Source organism: Neodiprion pinetum, chromosome 5 (genome assembly GCF_021155775.2).
Source record: "Neodiprion pinetum isolate iyNeoPine1 chromosome 5, iyNeoPine1.2, whole genome shotgun sequence".
Taxonomy (NCBI): domain Eukaryota; kingdom Metazoa; phylum Arthropoda; class Insecta; order Hymenoptera; family Diprionidae; genus Neodiprion; species Neodiprion pinetum.
Window position 1 is genome coordinate 578,031 of NC_060236.1, and position 17,581 is coordinate 595,611.

Here is a 17,581-nt window from a genome sequence, read left to right on the forward strand (position 1 = left end):
GGTTTGCATTTATGCTCTTTTGTAAAAACAACTCCAGCTTGCATTTACGCAAGCGGATTTTAACCCCTGTTAAATTTAAAATTACAAAATAATTCAGCGCAAGTTCAAACGTACGTTGAGGTTTGGTTTAAAAAAACAGTCCAAGCATCGAAATACCAAAATCGATGATGTGATCAGGGTGTCCGCACACCTAAATTTTTTTCAAAAAGTTTGCTACCACCCTGCGTGATGTATCCATGAAATTCGAAAGCTACAAATTCCTCGCAGTTTAATTTACTCGGTAATTCCGAGACTGAAAAAGTAAAGTTCCGGAATCGAGGCGAAAAGCTCGACGCCGTCGACGAGAGTTCGATCGGACCCCCCACGTGAGTCGTCTTTGGGGGGGGATTAGAGAAGTTCAAAAAGTGCTTCGGAATCACGGAAACTCGTAACGAAAACGCCACGTAGGTAGGTGTACGGGAAGCGAGGGTCCGACGTTAGCGAAGCCTAATCCGGGAGCATCGAGGGTTTGGCTTTCGGAGGCTTGCGGGGCGCGGTTGGCGGCAACGAGGTCGGCGCATTCGTATCGCGGGCAGGTATTGTTCGCGTAATTGAGCTAATTACGCGCCGCCGAGGCCGGGCTAGTGATTAATGCGGTGTTTTGACAGCCCGCGGTTCGATACCCACCGCTTTGTTGTTTCTCCACGCCGCCGCGATAAAGAGCGTCGGTCGATCCGGAGCCGATTCCAAACTTCAATGTAGGTACAATGAATAACGAAAAAAGTTATTCCAGCCCGATTAATTACTCCGAACTTGGGAAAATTGTTCCAACTTTAATGATGTTTCGTCGGAGAAGCTGCCCGATGAAGGACATTTTGGTTTTGAATTTGATAGCTGGACCCAGCCAGCCATCTTCGGACCATAATTCGCACCACGGCGACAGGGGTGACACCCCGTAAAAATCGCAGTTCTCCAATTGAAGCAGATACCTGCGAGCAAAAGCTTCGCATGCTTATGGAAGTTACCTTTTGTTCCTTCAAGTAAACAGTTTGTGGTGTTCAACTACAGAACCGTCACTTTTCAAGCTTGTATACGTTTGAATTTTGCAAATCCAAACATGTTCTCTGCATTTTTTAGTCATGTCACAATTGTCGCCGAGGTGCGATTTATTGAAAGAACAACAAAGTTAGGCAACGATTTAATCGTGTAGTACAGTGTGCTACGTGCGTTAACATATTTTAGAAGTTAAGCACATGCGTAGACACCGAATTTGTAGAAGCTATGAAATTCAAAACTAAAATATCCTTCATTGACCTTCCCCAACGATACATCGTTAGGTGTACATCTCTCATCGGGTCACGAAATTCCAACTTATTATCTACTCGAAATTATTATTACTCTTCGACTTGGTTCTTGGCAAACCGAATTTCACCCCTCGATCAATCACGCATGCAAACACCTACCGAGAAGCTGACCGTTACGTTTTCAGTGCAACCGGATCTCCAGCATCTGCTGCCGCCTCGCGATTAGCATGCATCCTTCTTTCCAACCCTCGGAGCTCGCACCTAGAGGGTTGATAAGCTTCTCCGGAGCCTCGAGAGTCGTTCGGCTCAGCTGTCAGCTCGGAGAAACGGGGATTGCGGGATGCTCGGGATCCGGATGAGCTTCCGCGTATCCGAATTGTATCCAGGCTCGAAGCAACCCTGAACCCCGGTACCTGTACGCCAGGCCGCCACTTAGCCCGCCTAACTCTCCTAACTGAATTGGGCTAACGCGTACCGCGCGCTTCGCATACCAATTGTCCGCCATCCCGTTCACCCCGTCCCTCCGAGCCGTGCGGGGTGATTTTCAGGGGCGAGTTGACGGGTGGGGGCCAAGGCGAGAAAAGGGTGTAACGTCTTCGGGTTAAACTTGTTGCGTATATCGGCCAGGTTTCGAATATTGGGCGCGCGCGCGTGTGTGTGTGCGTGTGTGCGCGTGCGATGTGTTATTCGCCCGTTTTTGCACCCTCGATATTTTTCCCCGGCCTCCTTATCGAACGGGCGAACCTGAATTGCGCGACCGCGGATTATCCTCGCCACCCCTGCACCTTTCGCGCCATTCCGTCTTTCGAGGAAACTGCGCCAGGGCAAAAAAAAGATAAGGCGAACGTGAGAGAAAATGTGAACGGGAAGACCCGCGAGTTGAGCGGCTCGATGGAAGTGCGATTGCCGACTCCTTTTTTATTCCTTAAACTTGTTGCCACCCCCACCGTACACAACCGACTACTCAAGATCAACCCTGTCATCCCCTTTTCCCAGAGTATCAGCTTTCGAATCGGGGAATCCGGTACAAGTTCGAGACCTGAATAAGCCAGCTACGCGCGGGAGGAAAAGCTCGGCGGGGTCTCGAGCCATTTATCTAATTTTGAAATCCTGTCATTTTATTTTTATACCCGGACTTTATACACTCCGCTGATTAGCTCGAGCCGAGAATATAAGCTGCTGCTCGCCTCGCCTCGCTCTCTTCAAACGGGGGTGAAAAGGGCGGCTCAAGATAGCGCCGAGCGGCGGCGAAGCTACCGGCTAGCGGGACGCGTGAAAAAGGTCTAAGCCAGCCATCACCGAAATTGCTCGAGTTTACCTACCTCTTCTCGGCAATACCGCTCGGTCCGGAATCACTTTTTATTTTACTTTGCTCTCGAACCGCTCGCGAGGTCGAGTTTCGAACGGCGTACGATGTATCTGTAACGCTAACCGCCATCGCTCGTATACGTTTCAGCCTGGTGATTAATTAGGGATGAAGGAGAGGGTGGGCCAACGAAATATGAAGCTGGGGATGAAGAAGTTGCGTTAAAAAATTATCCTCTTTTTCTGTACGTGAGCCTAAAGTTGATAAAGTTAACGTAACGATGCTTCGAAATAAGAATTACAACTGTACAGCAGCTTCCTACACTATGTTGCAAGTTTTATTCGGATACGGAAAAGGAAATTCACCATACGTTTACTGTTTAGTCAATTTACAGATACGATAAACTTGTTACACCAGTTAGTGAATTGAAATTACGTTTTTGTGTTTTTACTATAAATTTTAGTGAAATCAAATTCACAATCACTTTTAAGAGTGTAAAAAATTCGAGTTCGTTAATGCTTTATCACTCAGTTACTGTTTACCGAATATCAGGTCGTTTTAAAGTTGCAAGATAACCAGTTTTTCGGCAAACGAATCGTTACGACAACGTTACAAACTTCGAACCGATGTTTTCGTAGATTAAGGGCGTAAATTTTTTTCCCGACAAATCGGGTAAAACTCAGAATTTGAGGGATGCGAGAAATGCGGCCGGTGAAATATCAGTCGTGTGTTTCGCCTTCGGGGGGCAGGGGCGAACTGCTTTTTCTCCCCTACGCCTTGCATACCAGCTGCAACGTCCTATACCTACCAGTATACCTTTTTCCGGATTGCAGCAGCGCTGAAAGTTTGCAACGTGTCTGCCGAGTGAGAGAAATACCCTTGAACATATATTACACGTATCACGTATACCTACAAGCAGGCAGCACGCAGCGGTGGAAAATCTAGAGAGAGCTAGGAATTTCAAATAGGTGTAAACCCAGGTCCGTTCTGAAGATGATAAAACGGCGGGTTCGTCCAAAGTGAAATGGAACAAGTATAAATGGGAGCGGGAAAATTGTCTGCAAGCGTTGAAGAAGCGTCGAGTTTCTCGAAAGTTTCGAGACTTGATTTTTTCTCGTCAGATTGCTGGAAAAAAATAAAATAAAATAGAGTGAAGACAAAGAAAAAAGAAACGAATTCACACAGGATTACAGATGTTCGATAAGTTTGAATGTTGTCGCGCATTCTTGCAATATCACATATTTCTGTGTACGCTTATTTATTTCTTTTCCTTTCTTTCCTTTCTCCTCGTTTCTTTTATCGTTCCGCCCGTCGTATTTCGCAAGAAATGGTCGAACGATTTCGTGCTCTGACGTAACGCGTCGTGGCAGTAAAAAGTTTTGGAAAGTAGAACAAAAAAAGAGAAAAGAAAAAAAAAAATGAAAAGTAAAGAAAGATATACGAAATAAGAGAAAAGGGAAACCCAACCACGATGACAGCAACAAGAACAACGACGATGATAAGAAAAAAATTCCTTCCACTATCGCGGCGAGATGGAAGGTAAAAAACCGGTGGAAATAAAAATAAATAAGAAAGGAAAGATGGCTCGACGGAAAAATCAGAAGGAAGCAGAAGTGGGTAACAGGCTTCCATCCTAATCAGAGATCGATAATTCCCCAGGAAAGGTTCGATTTTGTTCCTTTCCTGTTCTATATTATGAGGTATAACAGTTTTGCTTTTCTCATCGTACAACCGGAATTGATAAGCCCGTCGGTAGATATTTTTTGCTGCATTTTTCCTCCCTCCGTTCGGGCGTTGGCGTGTCCAAAATGGCGACCCGAAAATCACGCGCCGGTAAAAACGTCGCGTCTACGGGTTTTTCCGTTTCTGTGCGCGTGGCTGCGTTCAGACCGACTCGAGCGTTCATATTTTATCTCTTCCTTATCAATTTCTCTCCCAGCAGCGGTGCACCCATTTCTCAGAACCGTCTTCCGAACCGGAAGTCGAAGGCGCCGGCACACTTTTTGCGCTTCGAGCTCGGCGAAACGTCGTTAATTGTATTTATCGCCGCAGAGTATTACGTCCGTCGGCTTTCACCTCGAATCGTGATCCTGATTTCTTCCTGATCCTTGCGCCAGTTTTCCCGCTGGTATGACGAAGGGGGGCGGGTTTGAAATTCCGAATCTTAAAAGTTCCGAAGCACAAAATTCCGTATTTTTTGCTGGCGAAACTTGGAAGTAAAGAAATGAAACTTTGACGAAAGAGCGTAACCCCGACAAGTCAAAGTTCCGAGAGTACGAGAATGATGAAATTTAAAAATCTGAGACATGAAAGATTTTCAGTTCTGTGAAATTTCACCACTTTGATATTTCATTGTTTTTGATTTTCGATATTTTTACATTCGGAATCTTGGTCATTCTGATTTTCGGTTTTCTTCATTTTTTACATCCACTCGTTGAGTATATTTTAATTTTCAGAATTTCACTCTATCGAAACTTTAATCTTCGAAATATTTCATTTCGGAACTTTGAAACGTCGGCTTTCCGACGATGCGAAACCTTGTCGCGTCGTAACACTTTGCAGTATATAATCATACGACAGGCTGCTGTTGCTGCTGCTGATTTAACACGGATATCAAAATATTCGTCATTATTAATTAAACGAGCATCGAAAGTCGGACGACGATCTTCGAATGCCCGTTTGCGGTTGATCATAATCGCGTTGTAAAATAACTTCCGTACCTACAAATTTCTTTTCGCAAACCGATACTAACCCTGCTATTTCTTTCCAATCTGTTGCAGATGGTGACTAGGACAAAGAAGATATTCGTGGGCGGGCTATCGGCGCCGACGACACTCGAAGACGTGAAAAACTACTTCGAACAGTTCGGCCCGGTGAGTCAAGAATTGCCTAATTCCGCCCTCTGCGCCCCGTTCTACCACCAGGTTCAGGGTCCTCGCGAATTCGCGTTTCACGCTTATCACCCTCCGCTGCCGCAATTAGCGACGACTTCTTCGCCTTCTCCTCGTACCTGCGAGGATACGGAGGAAGGGGGAGCTGATTTTTCCCCCCAATACGACCCCTCCTATTTCCAACCTCTCGCCCTCAACCCCTACGATCAAACGCCCGCCGTCTACTACGTTCCCTGTATGTTTGTCCCGATATTCGCAAGTCTGACCTTAAACGATCGGAACGAATCCGGCGGAAACCCGGATCTCACGGAGTCTGATCTCAGCGCAGAGGAAGCGGACGCGTAATCGTCGATTTCAAATTCTATAGTTCGTCTTTTTCCATCTTAGATATCGCCCTCTTGCCGTCTCACGATTTGTGTCTATTGCGATTTTTGTCTTGACCGCGGGGCTGATTTTTTTCAAAGTGCAATAACATAATATGTACGCAATACAGTACGTACACTTGTACACGTACGGTAGTATGTCTTGTAGATACAGCAGCTGACGCTAGTCGATTAACTTTTTTTCTTTTTTCTTTTTTTTTTTTTTTTCTACAACTCATCGTTGTACAAAGAAATTGGACAATATATTTTTACACCTCTGCTCACCACCTTCGTCCGCAGATCATTACCGTTCCTATACAGGTTACACACACACACACACACACACACACATCATTATACTTTTGGCAAATCGTTTTGTTGTTGGAAAATAAAAAATCTACAGTTATGCTTTGTATATACTTTGGTTTCATTTTATTCAAAACAATTCATCATATCCTCCTTTAGTTTTACTCACCGCCATTTTTATCGTTACTATTATTTATTGACATTATTTACAGAGCAGCGTTATCTCTACCCACTGTATTTCCGACGCAATCGATAGTTTCGATTCATCGACGAGTGAAAGAGGCCAGCGCGCATGAAAATTTATCTGTTACTGGGCTTCGAAAAGGTTCCTGAATAATTGAGTCTGATCCCGGAGCTCTGTATAAAGGGAGGGACGGGGGATAAAGGGGGGGGGGGGAGACCTTACGGATTCCGGTGAAATCGATTGTCGGTGTAGCGTGCAAGCCGGATGGTTTCTCGATAGTTTAGCGAGTCCCCTTGGCTCGGTATTATACAAGTACAAGTGAACTTTAGATTCGAAGACTTGGATTCTCCTCGGAGGAAGAGGGGTTGACGGGGTAGGAATATGATCGAGAGGTAAAGTGATTAGGTGGGCAGGTATTCTCCTGAGCTGAATAACTCCGCGAAACGACTCCGTCTCTTCCTCGATAATTAGTACTCGAGATACCATTTCCGCTAAGTGATTACCGTGCAGCTATTGTAAAACAGTCGGTCGGTCGGTCGGTTTGTCTGCAGCTTCCCGAAGCACGGAACCCGTGACGAAGTTGAACCGCTTCAACTGAATGAGGCGATGGTGCAGCTGTTCGAGCAGCACTCGCGCAATTGATGCAATTTCGATTAAAATTTCATCCTTCCACTCACAAAGAGATCAATTCCTTATCCTCTCTTTATACCATCTCTTGAACTAACGCAATTCTCGTAATTGAATCCTCTCCAGGGATATGTTATTTCACTGCCTCATACAGTTATATCCTCATACATATATGTATATGTGTGTGTGTGCGTGTATACATATATGTATGGCTACGCCCCTTTTCCATACTCCCGTAACTTCCCCTATTTCTTTCAAACTTTGACATAAAGCTTCGCTTTGCTTCTCGTAGAGCTGGCCTGCGGAATTCAAAAGAATCATCGTACTCGTGTAAGCCTCGCTTTGTTTTGGAATAAAAATTGTGTGGTCACATCTGTACTTGGTTATGATTTTAAATGGACCAATAGAGCTTCTCCGGACAAAAGTTGACAAAGTTTAAAAATCAAAGTCGATTACAGATCAAAAAAATGTTTGCGGTAGAAATTTAATGTCCCTAGGATTTTTTCGCACCGATGACTCGATTCGTGGTTTAGAATCCTTGCGGTTAAAATATTTTCGGCGTGACAATAACTTTGATCAAGAAATAACTTGATTTTGGACTATCGTTGTGTATTAGTTTTTTCATTTTTTTTTCCAAAGAACCCGCGTCGGTACCCTTAAGGAATTAGACGAAGCTCACGCTCGACTTCGGGAATGATAAACTCTTCGCTCCCGCGAGCATTTCGGATAAAAATAAGTAACCGAGATAGTTTATCCGATACGACATGCTCGGGGGGAGAAAATGTCGCGAGTCGAATGCAAAGTTGGCCGCCGGTGTCGCAGGTCGAGATTAAGTCGAAAAAGCTGTTTTTCCACGTTTGATCTGCGATCCGGACGATCGCGATCTACGGCCGGTTCAGCCGAGCTCTCTCCGATCTCTCGACGGAATTCCGGGCGTGTGGGTGAGGGATGGTGGTTGCAGAAGGGCTCGGTTGGAAGATACCATCGTCGGCGGACCGCGAAGCGGCCGGAAGAATCAGGCCGGCGATAAGGCTAATGGTATTGCCGGAATGCCTTATTTTTATTTCGTATCCGAATCTATTTCGGGGATTTAGTTAGGTTAGGATCTCCTGCGGGATCGGGATCGAGATCGGGGGCGCGCGCGTGCCTCCTTCACATTCGTGCCAAATTATAACCGGGCGAAATGTCAGACTGCGGGAAAAGGACGAACGTGAAATCGTGGCTGCGATCCTCGAATGAGAAATACGAACCTCGGTTATCGAGGCGGCGCCTTCTTCCCTCCGCCCAGATAATGCGCCCTGTCGATGCAAATTCGAACGATAAATTCTTCATCCTTCGAGCCGCCAACAGCAGGAGCAGCAATAGCGTCACGCGATTCGAGACCTACGTCTAGTCCCTGACTCGGTGGATATTCAAGAGGAAAATTAAGAAAGGCTGCAGTTCCCATTTTTGTTCAAAACCAATTCAAGTCACGAATAACTATGACGCGAAGAAAAAGAAGAACAGTTTTTCTCCCTTTTGTTTCTTTAATTTTTCAAGACAAGTTATTGCAAAACATTATCACCCGAATCGAACCGATTGATCAAACAACCAAATAAGTTTAGTACAACTTGTCAGTTTTTCCCCCGCGTTCGTTGGTAGCACATTTTTTTCGCAGCGTACTCTCGACACAGAGAAGCAAACAAATTTCCATTGTTTGTTATTACAGAACGTCATAAGTTACGGAATTTAAGTTATAGGTACGATAAGTCTGATGCAAAAATATTTTCCACCGCGAAACCGATGCTCTAATGTTACGGAAAAAACTTTTTCGTCTCTCATATACACGCAAGATATTATTCAGCGGTAATAAACCAGGGATGCGGGAAGATAAAGGGAGGAAGATCTTATCCTTCGCTCCTGGTTTTTCGTACTTTCGCGTTAGACCGCCCGGCGCATTATTTCCGCATTCATTTGGCACCGCGTTGTTGCAGAGAACAATCATTGTTCGGTTGAATTTTTACCCGCCGATAATATATTCCGATGTTGTTTGCAGGTATACCCACCGTTTCAGGATGTACGAACCGTTGTTGCGCACGGGTTTCGTTAAAATAAATAAATTTTCACGCCGCTTGTCAACGGGATAAATTCCGCCCGGTACGACAGCCATTTAAAACAATGCCGTTTCGCGAATACGCGCCATTTGTAACGCGCGCGGTTGGGGCGAGACGCTTTTGTTTTCGCGGTTGCTATTCACCCGCTGCGTGCCGGCGATTCGCGTCACGGCGATAGTATACGTGCACCCACGTGCCGGGGTGGAAAGGAAACGGGAGGAGCTTTTTCGCCCTCCCGCCGCATATTTTTTATCACGATAAAAATGTAATTAGAGCTTTTTGATAAGGCGCAAACGAACGCTGTCGGCAGCGGCATCATCCCCTCGATTCGGCGTTGTTCCACCCTCGCCTCGCGGCATTGTTTTCTTTCCTTTGGTAATTTATCAAAGATTCACTGACGCGTACGGATCGCTGCTCCCCCTTCTTCCTTATTACTGAGACTCATTTATTCCCCCATCCCTGCGCACCCTTCAACCTCCCCTGGAAATACGTATCGGTCAAAATTGTTGCGCCCGGTCATTGAGCTCGTTAAAAATCCATCCGCACCAATTACATACGAATTAAGAAAATTCCCACAGCTAATCCCGATCTCCACGCCTGTTTCTCGTCAATAAAATTTCCCCCCCTCCTCTCAGCACCGCGGCTATCGTGCCGTTTAATCGGTAATCGATCACGCTCAAATATATTCTTTTTCACCGTCCGCAACTACTACTTATATCTATTTATGAACATAGATTCCTCGATAAAATGCGCGTAGGTATGTATACAATTTTCGTCAACGTGGTAATAATAATGATTATTCTCCACTAGGGTGGTCCTTATATGGGGTAAAAAAAAAAATTCATGACAGAGCTTGTCCAAATGGTGATAAAAAAAATTGTTTCGCTAATCAGACGGGGACGGGTAAAAAATAGAACACCACAATTTGACAGAACGGAACAATTCACCTCATTGACAAAAAATTGTATATAATATTTTCATTAGCTCCTACGAGTATACATATAACGGATACGTGTCCTACGTACGTATATACAGGTATGCACATATGTAGGTATAAGGCGGTGATGCATCTCAGGATAGAGGCAGCCTTTCTTAGCGTGGTTGAAAAATTTTTTTTTACTCCTCGTACTTTCCCTTCCTCCTTTCCATCTTTCTTTCTTTCTTTCTTATTTCTCTCCTTTCTTCATTTCACTCTCTCCCTCTCAGTCTCTTCTAACACCCGTCGCGCAGCATGCAGCAGCAGCAGCAACGGCGAGTCCGTCGTCTGTAGGTGATTAGTGCGCTCATTAACGGAGCGACGCTAATGATGCCTGCATCGCTAGACAAAAGATGTGTGACAGGTTGTACTGCAGAGCGGGGTACAGACTAGACTCAAGGGGTGAAAACTAGGGGTAGTAAAGAGAGGGAGGAAAGACGAGGACCTTCGCCAAATTCTATACACGTTTTCCCCGCTGTACAACCTCTATTTCCGCGTACAAGGCCGTTCCCCGTGGGGACCTGGAGGGACTTCCTACCACACACATCCAGACTCGAACGGCTTATGCATACGTCTACGAAAAAGCTGCGCCCTTGGCCGCTCAGAGATGCGTTACGCAACACGACGCGAAACAACTTTCGGCGGTCCTCGAGCGAGTATCGAGTATAGCGATCTTCCCTCCCCCCCAAAAAAAAGAAACATAAATAAAAAAACAACAATTCCGAACTCTTCGCACCCTGGAGACCTCAAGTTTAGTGTTCGATCGGACCTGGATTTTTAACGCGGAATCGATTTACGTAGAAACTTTTTTCTTCCCCCGCATTCAAATCGAATGATGATGGATGAGGAAGCTGCGCGTACGCGTAGTTGGTTCTAATTTCGATCAACACCCTGCGAAACGATCACCGTCTTCCCGCCTTCGTAATAAAGAATTTTCACCGCTAGGCTGCAGGGTGATTGCTTTCCCCTCTCTTGCTCACCGCCTCGAGTGGCGTCGACTAATTTATTATCCTTTATTATTCCTCCCTCCGCGGGTATCTTTACTATTATCCCAAAGAGGGGTGGTAATTTATTAATTCTTGAGTGCGCTGTACAGGTTAATGCGCTCTTTCGGTAAGGACTTTCCAAGAAACAGCCCGGCTCGCTGATAAAGGCCGAGGAGGGGGGAGAAATCTAAAGTTGGGGAAAAGAAAGACAGACACACTTAACGGAAGTCGCAAGGGAAGGTAAATTTTCTTCTTCCACCTTTTTTTTTTTTTTTTCTCTTTTATACCTACAATCGAAGGACGAGAGCAGTTTCACGAGGGTCCTGCATCGCGTATACGATCCGGGGAACAAGGTAGGTTCACGAGTTTCGGGAGTGAATACGGGGGGGGGGGCAGAATAGCGGACCTGAAACGAGGATAAATTAATAAATTGCTTAAACTCAGGTCGACCCTCCGAGTGCTAGAATAAAGGACCCTCGTAAATCTCCCCCGGCTTCTCTTCCTCCTCTTCGACTTCCCCGTTGTCGACGACAGCTCCTCTTACTACTCCTCCACCTCCACCTCCTCCGTGTTTGTTTCCTCCTTGGATTTTCGATACTCCAGCCGATGCTCGCGTCCGACTCTATTTTCGACCGACCGTGCATTGTGGAATATACGTTGCTAACGTTCAACCGTTCGAACTTTTGTGTTAGATTGGCATCATGCATTGTCATCGTCGGATTGACGCAGAGTTATACAGTCTGTACAATCGTACACCGAAATTTTTACTCCAACGAGACGAATTAGTCCGTGAGAGGGCGAGAGGAGAGACGCTTCTGATATTCCTTCTATTGGTCTGTTCGTTTTATTTTTTAATTTGATGTTTTTCGAACCTATATCTACTCCTCTTTCTCATTAGCGTATTGTTGCTAATTCAGCGGTAGGTTCAACGCGGTTGGAAATTATACCTTTCTACTTGGTTTCATTGGCTCAATAGCGGCGCCAGATGAGACAATGCGAATCGCGTCGAGTCGGAGCCCGACGAGTGTGTCGTCGTCGACGTAAAACGCGATTATCGGGAGGAATCGGGTCGCTGATTACGACTTTTCAGTAATATTAGCCCGGCAGAGGCTTCGCCGCGATCTCGCCGAGGGCAACCGCGAGTCGAATAACGAACGTATCCGTTTCTCTTCGGCTTGATAAATTCCATTATCTGGAGAATTATCCGGCCGACAATGCAGCCCGTCGGAGCTTTTCGCATGGGATAATTTCTTCGCTCGTTGAGCTCCGTCGAGAGGTAGTTACTAATTATCAACCCCTCCGTATGCACGGGCGCAACTTGCGTACGTTTCTCAAGTTCTTCCGCACAGCCGGGAAACAACACTGCCCGAGGATCGTTGCACGATTGTCGGGTGAAATTAAAGCACGGTTAGTAGACCCTCTCGTCCTGCGATAATTGTAAGAAGTTACAGGCTCTAATATGCCCCTTCACCGCTCCCGACTACTTGACGACCTCGGCCGGCAGGCGGTCCGCCTTCATCCTCGCAATCAAAGTTGACCCCGAATCGTACCGTAAACTTCCCGGGACGCCGGTTAACACTCGACCCGTGTCCACCTTCTGCTCCTAGAAACTACGCGTGCCTGATCCTGAAGGATCTGGGCTCTCCGATAGAACCATGAATAAACCAAGAGACGGGCAATACAATCGCGTTTCGAAAACTCGAACTATGATGTAACGAGTGAGCCGTGATTCATTGTTAGTCGAGGAGTGGTGCGTTTTTTTGTGATCCGTAAGCAAAAAAGTTGTACCGAAATTCAGAAAGGCTAAAGTTCGTAACGTTGACGTAACGAAACGTGATGAAAAAAAATCGTTGTTTTGCAATTTTAGAACGACTATCTGAAGGATTTTCAAAAATAAAAACATGTTCTTTTTTTATGATTTACCGTAACGATGTTTCCTAAACATCCATCGTTAAAGTAGCATTACTAACTTCAACCTCGTTAAAATCATTCAAACGAGTTATCGCTGAAAATGCTTCAACGATCGTATAGGAATATCCGTATCTGGATGCGAAAAAATTGTAGAAGGTGATCGAGCGGTAGATTGATCAAGCTATAAAACGAGCGTTTCGAAACTGCAGCACTCTTTTTATACACCACTAGAAATATTTTGAGAAATTTTACGCCTGCAGAGAGATTTTCGACACGAATTTGACTTTCTTTCGATACCATTACAATATCGAACACGTTTTTAACACAGATATTTGAAGGTGGAGCCTTTCTCACCGTTGGATGAAAAGACAATACAAGTGTTTAAATTTCTTTGAAAATTATACAACATACGTTTTTCGGGAGTAAAATTTGATTCAATATATCAAGTAGATATCGTCTCGCCTAAATTGAACCTGATTAAATTATGCAGTGTCGCGCAGCTTTGCAAGTTATACCCTCTGTGCTTTTTTTCGTCCTTGTTCTTCCTAGGCTTAATATACACACCCTCGACTCTAGATTAGCCCGAGAGTCCGCGGAACAGGGGGGGGGGGGGGGGGGGGGAGGGGAAGGAAATGGTGCCAGCGGTAGGCGCGGGGACGATTTATATGGAAATTTTAATTCGCGCAAGGTATGTGTACGTATATTACAGCATATACGTGTACGCGTATATACGTTGGAGTTGGCCGACTTGCATTCTGCAGCGAGTAATAATTCGCGGAGCGTGGTGAGGCGGTTGCTGCAATTTCGTAGGACACGTAACGCCCCGGGTTCCACCCCCACTCTCATCTTCCTTGATATCTCTCGAGCCACCCTCCCGCACCTCTCGGGTGCTCATGACCTGGCCGTTTTACTTGCCTCGTAGAAATACGACGGTGATTCTTCAAGCATATTAGTTTCAGCGACGTACCACCCATCGGCTGCGCTAGCGATGGGGAAAAACCACCCCCGAGGAAAAACGCCCAAAGAAATTCTAGCGAGGAGCGAATTTCGGTTGGGAAGGGCTTGGAAGTGTCGGAGTAGTAACGGAAAACAGACAAATTGTTGTGTTTGCGAAACGTCGAACGTTCAAAGACGCGAAACAATCCATACATCACTCTACAATTCATCAAATCAATTTAGATCAATTTATAAGGTATAGAAAAGTCAAAATGTAAAAAGAGTGTGATTAAGATCTTCTACATTTCCGAATCTTATAAAACAGATTATCGCGATACTATCCCTCCGATTTTTCGTTCCTTCTGCATTTTTACTCTGAAAAGGCGCAAATTTTTGCCGCTAAATAATCGCCGTCTTGAAATTTCGAGCTCTGCTTGTACCCATCGCTGCGAGACGGGGTGGAAACGTATCGCCTCCAAAGTACCGGCGAGAGAATATTTCACCCGAGGCAAAGCGGTTCTCTGCTGCAGCAACGTCTCGAGCTAGATTACGAGTTTATCTAAATGGCACCAAGATGTGGAAGTTTCTCTGTAGCACGATGGTCAGATTATGGGGAATGCTTACGGCATGATGACAGATGACATTGAATTTCACCCGCGAACATTGTCGTCGCCGCGAATTTTTCTCCTTCTTTTTTTCCTCGTAGATGCTCTACGCGGCTTCGATTCCGGGATTATCGGATGGTTTTTTTTTTAAATAAATTCTCGTTCTGTTTTTCGCCTTTGCCCGATATCAAGTTACCCTCATGAATACGCAAAATAGATGCAAAAATTTAATTGGACAAAAGTGAAGCTAAAAGCAAACAAAAAAAAAAAAAACGTGAAAAAAATAGTGAAATTTATCCAAGCGTTTGAATAACCTCAAAATGTTCCGCGCGAACGTATCAATTTTTCAGCTTAAACGTGCCAACAATCAACGCGACGGGAATCCAGCAGTAGCGGAATAGAAAGAGCGATATAGCAAATGGGCGGAGTAGCGTTAAACTGCTAAACCAACTGCTCGTATAATCAGCGAAATATGCCGTTTCGATGAAAAATAAATCACGTGCAATTCTCGCCGGCGAGAATTCGTGAAAAAATTGGAGTGAAAGTTTATCCCGTCGGAATTTATCTCCGTCAAATCTGTAAATATAAATTAGATTAAAATCACGTTGATTAGAAAAAAAAAGAAGAGATTACAGATCGGTCTGGTCGGGGTGCGTTGGACGCGTTACAAGTCATGACGGGGGTGAATTTTGCGTAATCAACTCGGTCCTGCGGGAGAGGAAATGAGATTGAAAGTGGGAGCGTCGCAGCCGCCCGACTTGAGCAAATGGACCCGAAATATTTGAGGCCGAGGCAGATGAGGTTGAAATTCAATAGTCTGCAGGGCGGCTGCATTGCTCCCGGCGGCAGTGACATTGCGAAAACCGAGCTTCCCTCCCTTCCACCCGGCAACCGCGGGGCTGGAAACCGAGATTTCATTCTCCGCAACAATTTCCTACCCTTGGAAAAAAATCTTGGCACGATGAGGAGGAACCGACGGCTCTGTCGCTCCTTCCCCAATTTTACACGGAATTTCATTTATTTCGTAATAACTTATAACCGCTCCCTCTCGCCTGAAATAACGCGTACGTGTTATAAAAACAGGATTCGAATCGACGGCGCGGGAAGAAATTGATAAGTGAATTATTATATCGACCGAGGGTGGGTAAGACGTGAAGATACAGTAAAGGGAAATTGTAAACATGATCGATAAATTCGAATTGAAGAGTGAAGAAGAAAAAACAAAAAATATATAAAACATTTGATTAATTCGAGCCTCTCGGCAGAAATGCAGTTTTCAACGATCGCTTGAATTTAAATCGAACATCCGTCGTTTCCACCGATCAGCAAATTCATAATAGTATCGCTCTTTGAAACCGCGGCAGCGCGAATTGGGCCGAGCTTATACAGAGCTCGCCAATTAATTTTATTCATTTCGATTTATCGATTGTTACTCGGCCCGTGCGGACTGACGTTGAATAAAATCTGCTGCAGTAATACCGGAATTCGAGTGGCTCGGAATCAACACAGACATGGGTATAAACCTACGCGGAACGGGTAATTAAATCGTTAACGATTATACATTACACATTTGAATTTCACTTTGCGCGTGAAATAATGAACCAAGGCAGCCGGCTTCGCGCACTTGAATCGTGAATAAATTCGCTGTTAAAAAATAATTGGTATAGTCACGGGGACGAAGGTAATTTCTCGAATAGCGAAACGTGAAGAAATTAATCATTCGAAACGCTGCACTCGCGAAATTCTCTCTTCGCGATAATAACTTGACGGTAGAAAATGAGTATATATCGATCGTCCCCCTTTGCCCTCTGGTGGAGGAGAATAAAAATAAATATACAAAATGCAAAAAAGGTGTTTTCTCTTCGGCAATTTTTAACGATAAATATTAACGTCCCCGAAATTGTGAGCCATCAGCGTCAAAGCAGCCCGTCGCGTCATCTCCGAAGCCGTTAACACCGTTGTTGTTACGGGGGTGGTGCTCCTTTTTTTCCCCTTTTTATTTTTATTTATTCTTTCCCAAGCTGAAAATCCTCGCCCGGGGGATCGGGGGTGAAATTAATGTGTTGACCTACCGAGGGGCGAATTCCGCGGACACGAGGAACACGCGCAAACACGAGTCTGCCTGACTGCCGAACCAGGGTCGGGATAACATAAAGAATTCATCGAGCACACGGGGCGAGTGGCCGGCTGATATGATAACTCTTAAATTTTTTACATCCACCTGCAGATCCTTCGGACCAGGCTGTAAACGAGAGTACGAGACTCGCGTGCGCGTCGCGCTCTATAATGCAGAGCGCGGAGCCGGGCAGCCGGACTTCCTGGTAGAAGGAGGGGTGGTGAGGGGGGTTGTATTCGCGCGAAATCTGACGGGATAGAGACTTTCGCGATTATTTCCCGCGAGACTGCGTTTCCGCGAATATTTCACCCCGTTTTACCCGCCCCCACGTCTTCCTTCCGGTTCCGGAAACGCGGGGAATAAAGGAGGGGGTGGAAAAAGTTTGCGGGAAATTTTCTCGTTCGCCGTTTGCGTGGCATTGTTTTGCATTTGAATATTTAACGGGAAGAATCATCCGTCATACGATTTGACGTGTGGGAAAATTTCGCGGAGATGGGAAAAAAGCTACGGCTAGTTCGGGGGGCCGAAACAAATAGCGAGTCGTTTATATTAGACCGCCGAAGTACGACGGCTCAACTTTTCCTTTTTACCCGGCTATCAATTTCACCCCTTGATAAATCCACTCGTTTCCCTTCGTCGAGTTTCTTATCGGACTTGAGATACCCGGCCGGAGATATGGTTTTTCTCATTCTCCGGCTCCTTTTTGAACTCGTGCACTTTTTACGCCTCGGAACGATTTGACGAGATTCCGAACGCTGCGGGGCTTCGACCACGATTCGCGAACTCGGAAGCGACGCGTCGATGCGACGTTGAGCGAGCTGCAATTTCCAATATAACGTATTTATAATCCCACAGGGTGGGAATATTTTCCCTCCCTCTTATACCCGCGTTTTTAACCGCATAAGTAACGTAAATCCAATCTAATATCCCGCGGTATCCAAGAGCAGGGCGTATTTCTTTTGGTATAAAAATATTTCAATATCGTACAACACATGTCGT

General features: G+C 45.4%; 1 protein-coding gene across 16 annotated transcripts in view; it reads left to right on the forward strand.

The window, feature by feature from the left end:
- Rbp6 (RNA-binding protein 6) overlaps positions 1 to 17,581 on the forward strand; it is a 406,618-nt gene that overhangs the window by 260,211 nt on the left and 128,826 nt on the right. For all 16 annotated transcript variants that reach the window (XR_011177226.1, XR_011177227.1, XM_069136327.1 and 13 more), the window contains one exon: positions 5,370 to 5,462. Coding sequence is in view for 14 of the 16 variants with exons in the window: in XM_069136327.1 (XP_068992428.1) it covers positions 5,370 to 5,462 (93 nt within the window). In the remaining 2 variants the exon portion in view is untranslated. The remainder of the gene's footprint in view (positions 1 to 5,369; positions 5,463 to 17,581) is intronic.